Below are 9,076 nucleotides of genomic sequence, written 5' to 3'. Positions count from 1 at the left end.
AAAAAAGTCTTATGAGAGATTGACCCACATAGGGTTTTGATTGGCTTTCACGAAACTTACTCAATAGATAAACAATAGCGTAAGCATTGAATTGCCACTAAAATTGTAGTTACAAAGTTTTCACGTGACAGAAACATGATATACAGATTCCCTTCACAATGACATATAAATTATTGAAGTTTCACGGCCAGCATGCTGTACAAAACCTTTCCAGCTCTGCGGGAACAGTGAAATTCATCCAGTCACAGTTCGATGAGCTATCCCATGCAGTTTATTTATCCTTTTTTCCGTGACAGATTCACTCTCGGCTTGACGTTGTTCTGTACTCACCGTGTATGCGGGGTTTGTGAACGTGTCAACGAGACTGTCATCCCCAATGGGTTCAAACTGTGGGGAAAAAGATTGAATGAAATGCTTCCAAAAAAATTCTGACAGTTTTTATTTGAGCACATAAAGAGCATGCACACACACACACACACACACACACATTTTTGAGGGGATCCACTGCCTTTTCCTTGTAAAACCACTACATGTTGGTGAGTGGTGGGAGTCATTTTAGTTTTGGTTTGATAACTGTCCATGTTTTGTTTCCAGAATAGTTTGGCCTGATGTATTGTTCAAACTGTTCTCATTTCAAGTGTTAATTGTAAACACTGACCCTGTTCTGTTTTGGGGAGATGGGGACTGAATTGGGCAATTTGGTGGATGGTATATTATTAAACTGCCTTTCATGTTTTTTTTGGCATGACTGGCAAAATTCTAGCTGTGATGGTTCAATGCTGCTGAATGAATATAAGCAAATATTACACAACATGAGGACTTTCATTTTAAAGTAAGGCTTCAAAAATGTGGCACCTATTCTGACAAAATGATTGCTGGCATGAAATCAATGTTTATCAATGTTCACTATTGCATATTATTGACATTATTAGATAATTTGAGACCTTTACGTACAAAATATTACCATTTAGAAGATGTACTTATTTGTGTTTTTAAATATAGAGCTATGAACATCAGGTAACATTTGACATGTTGTCTCCATGGCTACCTGTGCGCTCTGAGCAGCTGGTTGTTCAGGACTGACTTCAACATCGTCTGAGTCTGAGCCATATGCTGGGTTCTCAAAGGCCTCCTGAAACAGACACCATGCAGGAAAATCCAAAATGGCTTAAAAGAATATCAAACGAGTTGATACAATACATAATAAATTAAGTAAATCCCCCAAGGTTAACAACTGAAGAGCTGCATAACAAGTCCAGATATTCACCATTTGAAAAAATTGTCGCCTACTTTTAGAAGATGATTGCTGGCAAGACAATAAAATTCAATATGCAATACCTTAGCTATATGAAGAGCTTCTTTTTTTCTTTTTTTTTTTTTTTTACAAAATAGAGACATTTGAGAGAATATCATCCTCAGCATTTTCCTGAAATGGATATAGCACTTTGGAATGAAACCCTTCAGTTGTAAAAAAGAAAAAAAAAGAAAGGTGAGACGTTAAATTGGGGATGAACCCTTTGATAACTGTGAAGCTAACCTTGGCGGTGATGGCAGTGGCCGGCGCTGCCACACTTCTGCTGGGCTCGGCCACACCTCGGACCTCATCCGCAAACAGGGGATTATCAATGTTCTCCTGGGAACCAGAAAGAAAACACAGGACCACTACATTGAACAAATCTCTTTTAGCATAGCACCTATTCAAAATGTTTTTTTTTAAATTTTATCTTTAAATAGGTAGATAGGTATTCTGGATAGGTATTCCGGACCATGCCTGCTCAGTACTGCAGTGGACAACCAAAGGGTGCACATGGTGTATTATCAGTGTTTATGGTGTACTGTAACTATTGTATGATGACTATACTATAGGTATAGTGCAATGCAAAAATCATTCCCTAAAACTCACACTTAGACTCGAACTACAACTCATTCCAATAGCAGCTCTTAATCTTAGCATACTGTAGTTTTCTAAAGGTATTGGATGATGGTGCATAGACAACACCTGGCAATGGTGATGAGCAATGTTGGAATGCGGGCCGTGTAGAATCAGCCATGATACAATTACATCGAGTACGGACGTAATTTGCCGGTCCGGCAGACTCGTGAAATGAGAACCATGCAGACTCGCCTCTAAATTACGTCCATATTTGACATAACTGCATCGTGGTCGATTCATGGTTCACATACCAATCTTAGTGAATGCAGTTTAAGTGATAAAGAAAACACAGTAGGTATGGAGATTAATTTTCTAACAAAAATCAATGTGGACAACATAGCAGGCAACAGGGAATAAATGTATAATGGAAAAATACTCTTGGCCATAAGTTGTTGGATATATTGCCCACTGGCCTCAAAACTGTTCCTCCTGCATCATGTCATATATGATGCAGGCGACAAGCAAGAGGATGTGTGTGCTAAATTGATGCGCTCTATTGAAGAGCAGTGATTGCAGTCTATTGACCTTGTTTGTTCCATTAGCAGCAGAGACGACAGTCGCGGCGCCGTTGGCAGCAGGTCGTTCTGCCTCGTACGCTGGGTTCTCAAAACTCTTATCCTCTGCCTCCAGCATGGACACAGACGTACAGGGAACCTGACATCAGGCAGCAGGCATGAGGACGTACAGTAAAATAACAGCATTTAATGGAAGTTAGTCTAAATGGACTAGAAGAACAGGCTAGAAAATTATATTAGTGTGAAATAGCTCTAAGTATATTTATAGAAACGTTAATGATTGGCTGTTTATTAATGATTTGGTTTGAAGCAATGCCACTGACCGTTTCTGAATTCTGCCTTTCACTCCCCAGTGTTTTAGATGTATTCTGAGATGAAGCAGCTCTGAAAATCAAGACACACATACTGTATATGACACAGCTGGAACATGATACCTAACATGCTGGGCCCTGAAAGCCAAATAAAATACCCTCTCCTAACTCTATCATGACTTTTGAAAGAGGCTGGAGGATGAAATGGTTAGTAAATTGGCCAAATCTCATTAGAAAAAGAGGATTTCCACCTAAAATCTCATGAAACTAAACAAAATGTCCATTTCGGAAAATAATCATTACCTGAAGTTCATCAATATTTCTACAATATAGAGCATCCAGTCTGTAAAAATGTTAGCATTTTGTGAACCAAGGACTTATATTACCATCAATGCATAAAAAAGTGTGATCATTTGTTTTGCCGTCATTTTGTAGGAATAGGTGTCACTTTTCTCAAATGGTTATGGATATTTTGGAATCAAACACTTAGCAACAACCATTTATTGTATCTCTCTCTTCTCGCTCTGTCTCACCTGAAGCTTGGCAGGTTGGGCATGGATGGCATAGTTGGCATGCTGGGCATATTGGGCATACTGGGCATACTGGGCATGCTGTTCCGTAGCCTCTCCACCAGGTTGGACTTCCTCTTGGCAGCGCAGACCAGACAAGTCAGCAGAGCCACAATCAGAATCGTCACTCCGATGGCTATCCCAACTGAGACGGAGGGAAAGAGGGTGGAGGGAGGAGTGGAGAGAGACAAAAGGTCAGTCTCCTACCACTAAGGTTCACAAAGGTTTACCAGTTATAGATTGCATTGAGTTTTGTTGTTATTGTAGTATGAAATTAATAATTATACTTGATGTTGCGACCACTTGATATATATTTGTCTCGCAGTAGTCTCCCTTCCACTCTGGAGGGCACCTGTGAAACAATTCAAGACAAATATTAGCTAGAATTATAGCATTTTGAGACACTCTTTTTCATTTATTTAACTACCAGGTTTAAAAGACTGAAGCAAAATACTCACTTGCAGAGAGCCTTGTTGTCATCAAAGTAGCAGGTGCCTCCATTTTGACACTGGCATGGTGGAGGCATGGTGGGCGGTGGGTCAAACCCTGAAAAGTTATATGAATAAAGAAACAAGAAAGTTATGGCATTCTAACATTAAAGGGGCAATAAGTAATATTTTTACTGCCACATAGCACAAAATGACCTTAATATCCCACAGAGGCTGTAGATCAATACCAATGACTCAACCATTACACTGCCTTCCCCAAAGCCTCGTTGGATCTCTGCTCTAATTAGCTAGGTTACTCGTCTCTATTGTGAAAATGTGACTTTATTGTTTGTGTCAATTACAGGCCTCAAGGGGACAGGAGGAGTAAGAGGAGACAAGGTATATCGATATTCCTGTATACTGCCCCTTTAATTCATGATACAATACCCAATTTCATAATGCATTACATTAACTTGTTTTTATATAGAGATAAATAAATAGAGATTTTCTTACCGGCGTCACATTCAGTGTTGCTGCCGGGGATGAAGCTGGTTCCCTCGGGACAGGCGCAGGTGTAGCCTCCGGGGCGGAGCAGGCACAGGTGGCTGCAGACGCCTTTACATGGACTCTTCACTGCAGAGGGGAGGGATGATGTTTTAGGTCATTTGAAGTGGAAGTGCATGACTCACAGTACATTCGCTTAAACTGGTCATCCGTGAGATCTGTGTGTTTTTAAAATGTTTATTTTGGCGGCATCTTTGGCGCTAAGCGGTCATTGCTGTGGTGTTTTCCCACTGCAATTCACAATCGAACAGTGTGGCCAGTACTTTGACATACTTTTCCATGGATTTTCTGTTGATGAAGTTTGAGTTTCTGTAGGTGGCGCTCTTTTCTTTGTCTGTTCAAACACGGTGGCTATCACTGCTCATGCTAATGACCAAAAGCCTCTTGTATTTATTCTGAACAATGTTCTGCTGCTGCCAGAACATAAAAAAGCATCAGTTATTGTCTGGCAGAGGATTTTTCCAGACACCGGGTGTTCAGAGCAGCAAATGCAAAAGCTCTGAACTGTGTATAGGCTGGATCCCTATTGTGTTATATCAATTGCCAATAGAAAGTAGAAAAATTGACATTTATTTATATGACAATATCACATATATGCAATGCAAAAATGTATCTTACAAAGGTGATATGTAAACAAAAACCATCAATGTTGCACACCAGTATGCATGTTATTTTGTATTCTTATATGCACACCAAGCTATGTGGTGATGTGTGTTATAGTGTGTATGTGTGTACATGTGGTGTGAGTAGTGTGTAACTCACTGGCTATGGAGTTGTATCTCTGCTGCTGGTAGACAGAGATCTGGGTGAGCCACGGCCCGGCGGTCAGCAGCTTGGTCTTGGTGCCGCGGCCAAACTTGTCCTGCCGGAACACCTCTCCTTTCTCCTGGGTGCTCCAGTAAACGTGATCCTCGAACACACTCACACTGAAGGGGTTTCGCACATCTAGGGTTGACAGGGTTAACAACTGAAAAATTTAACTGGACATACAGGAATAAGGCTTTACAAGATACTGTATGGATTGATAATTACATTTTAGATTTTTGGGGGCGTTAACTGTACAAATTTACATTAAGTGCAACAGTAAAATAAGCTTAAATTCCTAGATCAACAACATTACAAGCAACCAATGTAATAAATGTTCCTGTGTCTCTAAATTGTCATGTATGATATAGAAGTTCTAAGTATACAATTGAAAACATCGGATGGAGAAAGATGCAGACCCAATAATGGCAATAGTTTTCACATTAGAGCTTTCATAGAAGTTCACTTTAGACAAAAATAATAAAAATACACTTTTAAAAATTATTGCTTCTAGGTTTTCCTTCAAGCCTCAAGAGTCTACATCATCTATATTCCATACATATTTGAGATTATATATGAACATATTCTATTCTATTTCATTAGTATATAGAATATCTATGTACTGAACATCATTCAATTCACAATCAAACATTCAGCATCATTATGACTGTGTCCTCCCTCCTCCTCCTCCTCCTCACCTATGTATACTGCAGTTCTGCGGTCTTCCCCTGATGGGAAAACAGACTCTATGCGGCTCTCCTTGGAGTCGGACCAGTAAAGCCTATCACCGTTGGTGTAGTCGATTGACAGACCGGTGGGCCAACCCAGGCCCTCCGCCACCAGGACTTTCCTCTGCTGACCGTCCAGCCAGGAACACTCGATCTTGGCCGTCGTTCCGCGGTCCGCCCAGTACAACATCCTGGGGGAATATGGGAGGGAGTGAAGAGGGATGGAGAAAAGGGATGTGGGATGTGTTGGGTTAAAGTTCAGGAGTTCAGGAGTCAAAAACACACCATGTAACAAGTGGATTTTTATGTTAAGGAAAGATTACTGGAACTTTAAAGTCTCCAGACTTCCCAATCAAGGACTTTAAATTGACATTAACTTTTCATTTCTATATCAGAGTACTTCCAGGTCTTGGAAAAAAAAAATAGAAAAATGTCTGGCATGTGGTACCATTTTCCAGTTCAGAAAATATCCAAAAAGCTTCCAAGGGAAACTCAATTCTATGAAAAAATGATAACCACCAATGAATTAAGTACGTTCAGCCGGCTGTAAAAACATTCTGTAGAAGATATCATTTTTTAACAAGGAATGATTAAAAAATATATAATATATTAACTGTGCAACTAAATTAAACTAAACAAAATTAACTAAACTAAAATTGCCTGACATTCCATAACTTCAGAGAATTTATCCAAGTCCCTAACCCACTCCTGCCTGGAATAAACTCTCTCAAAGTTTCCTGATATTCCAGGTATTCCGGCCCTGTGTGTCTCACCCCAGTCGCGGGTTGACGGCCACGGCTGACGGGTGGCCCAGCTCAGTCTTGACCAGGTGCTTCCTGTAGCGTCCGTCCAACATGGCCACCTCTAACCTCCTCACCCTGGAGTCTGCCCAGTACAGGTTCCTACAGGCAGAGGAGATGCAAACCTATTCACGTAATATGCATTGACACATTTGTTTTGGAAAAAAATCCTTACCTAAAGCTCATCATTCAATATCTGTTAAACGTTGTGTCCAGTCTATAAAAGTGTCATCAGATACCTGAGATAACTTACTCTCCTTTAAAAATACTACTACTTTTGTGCTATCAGACACTGTAGTTGTAGGTATCATTTTCCTCAAATGGTGGATATCATTCTATAATAGAAACTCTCTACTTGCTGATAAATGCCATGACAGTGTTGCACTACTGTCATAACAATTAATTAGCATTTGACAAAAGTTGTTCAATTGTGTATATAATTATAGGTCATAACAGAATTGCATTACATTCATGTTTATTTAAATGAAAAGGGGTTTTAATTCATAATAAACTCTTTGATGATAAAGCTCATGAGCGGTTTACCTAGGCACCAAAATATTGAAGGAATGTAAACAGTAAAGAGCAGAAAACAAGCCAGGAATAAAAAAAAAAAGCTAGTAGGCTACTGCGAAAGCCGCCAATGGCACCTGCTGCCTCACCTGCCCACCCAGTCCACAGCGATGCCGTCCGGCCTGGTGATGTACTTGATGCCGAGGTCGACAGCAGCCCCGATGTTGTTACTTCCATCGTCCACTGCGGTTATGTAGGCTCTCTTAATGGCACCTGCTACTGAGTCCTTACCGGCCACAGTGAAGTACACCATGCCTGGTAAAACACATGGACATCATCAAACAACTTTCTCTGGTTAGGTTTTGCAATAACGTCTTTTCAAAGGGATCCAGTTGTCTGTCTTGCAGATACCCTGTATTTCTGTGTGTGTGTGTGTGTGTGTGTGTGTGTGTTTAAATACCACCCTGTCTGTAGGCATATGTGGATATGGGTGTATCATCCTTCTTCATCATTCTTCTTTCTTTATACTAAAGCCTAACTATTATTCCAGTAGTCAACAGCCTGTACAGTATGTCTGTCTTGCTGAATGTGTCTGCCTGTATCCGTGTGCGTGCGTGTGTGTGTTTCCTACTGAGTCCGGTGTTGTTGTGGTCCCAGTCGTAGTCTAGAGCCATGATGCGCTCCTCCTCTCGGAGGAAGTCGTGGTAGGCCTCCGTCTGCAGGTTGAACCTGCGGATGCGAATGTTCTCTGGCAGCAGCAGCAGGGGAGCCGGTCCTGAGGGAGAGGACATTTACACTTACCTGTTCTGGCATTTAGCCGACAGGGAGCAGGTAGGGAGCAGGTAGGGGTTCAGTCTCTTACTCAAGGACACTACAATAGGATATATGATGACATTGACACTGACAGGTTGGATTAAAGCTGTGGCCAGTTTAAATCCAAAGTTATAGTAAGGTGCATATGGCAATATGACTTGACCAGTGGATCAGGGCTGTTCTGAGAGGTTTTATTAAAAGCACTGCACATTCTGCATTTTATAACATTCTACTGAAAAAGCAAAATATTAAAACTGATCCTTGTAAAACTTGAAAATACATGAGGGCTGCAGAGTGGTGTCATGAAGAGGGAGACCGTCCAGCAAGCATCTGTCCTGCTGAAGTGTCCTTGAGCAACACTGAACGACTACCAGCTCCAGGGACACGTTTCTACTTTGTAGACTACTAGAAAAGTACAAGAATGAGGAGACAATTTCTGGCTAGATTTAGCATAATTGAGTTAGACAAAATAAATCATGCATGCGCCCTCTTTGTCTCTTTGTATTTTATTTGTGTGAAGCCAAAGGCAAATTTCCACTTCAGTGGCCGCTAACGACAATTCAATCTATAATTCGATTTCAGAAGCCAAAGTCACAGTTCTGTAATCTGTGCTTGTCTAACGACTGCTAATCAAGAGTGCGCTCACCTTCAGCCTCACACATGTTGCCGTTGCCCACCCTGCGGTAGCCGGGGGCACACTCACAGTCGTAGCCCCCCTTGGTGTTCTTACAGGCCTGAGGGCAGGTGCCAAACACCTCACACTCATTGATGTCTGGAAGAGCGAGGAGAGAAGGTTGAAGGTGGGCTTACTGGAAATATGCACACTCACAGACAATGTGTTATCATATTATTTAGGTAGATTTTTAACTTTTTGTATTTAGATGATGTTTTTTTTATGTATGCAGCAGTAAAACAAGCTTGGATTCCTAGACCATTACCAGCAAACAACAGTAAACAAATAATCCTATGTGTCTTGAATGATCATGTAGAGAAGTAGTATGTAAGCTGTAGCTGAGAATAAGAGGGGAATGCTATGTTCCTATAATGTTTCTGCAAATACAATGATTTGGTATTATTTGTGCTTACATCACTGCTTTACCC

At 40.9% G+C, this 9,076-nt stretch overlaps 1 protein-coding gene across 1 annotated transcript in view; it reads right to left on the bottom strand.

Annotated features, from left to right (window-relative positions):
• Nucleotides 1-773: 773 nt before the first annotated feature.
• lrp2b (low density lipoprotein receptor-related protein 2b) overlaps nt 774-9,076 on the bottom strand; it is a 52,132-nt gene continuing 43,829 nt past the window's right edge. The window contains exons 66-80 of the mRNA XM_078290928.1: nt 8,622-8,747; nt 7,794-7,937; nt 7,312-7,477; nt 6,626-6,754; nt 5,823-6,043; nt 5,083-5,265; nt 4,270-4,389; nt 3,787-3,874; nt 3,616-3,680; nt 3,333-3,473; nt 2,772-2,836; nt 2,459-2,587; nt 1,538-1,633; nt 1,049-1,132; nt 774-779 (exon numbers count right to left, since the gene is read on the bottom strand). Coding sequence (XP_078147054.1) covers nt 774-779; nt 1,049-1,132; nt 1,538-1,633; nt 2,459-2,587; nt 2,772-2,836; nt 3,333-3,473; nt 3,616-3,680; nt 3,787-3,874; nt 4,270-4,389; nt 5,083-5,265; nt 5,823-6,043; nt 6,626-6,754; nt 7,312-7,477; nt 7,794-7,937; nt 8,622-8,747 — 1,763 coding nt within the window. The remainder of the gene's footprint in view (nt 780-1,048; nt 1,133-1,537; nt 1,634-2,458; nt 2,588-2,771; nt 2,837-3,332; nt 3,474-3,615; nt 3,681-3,786; nt 3,875-4,269; nt 4,390-5,082; nt 5,266-5,822; nt 6,044-6,625; nt 6,755-7,311; nt 7,478-7,793; nt 7,938-8,621; nt 8,748-9,076) is intronic.

The sequence above is a fragment of the Centroberyx gerrardi genome, chromosome 20 (genome assembly GCF_048128805.1).
Source record: "Centroberyx gerrardi isolate f3 chromosome 20, fCenGer3.hap1.cur.20231027, whole genome shotgun sequence".
In the NCBI taxonomy this organism is placed as follows: Eukaryota; Metazoa; Chordata; class Actinopteri; order Beryciformes; family Berycidae; genus Centroberyx; species Centroberyx gerrardi.
The sequence above is the reverse complement of the archived record's forward strand: the minus strand, read 5'-3'. Positions and strand labels throughout refer to the sequence as shown.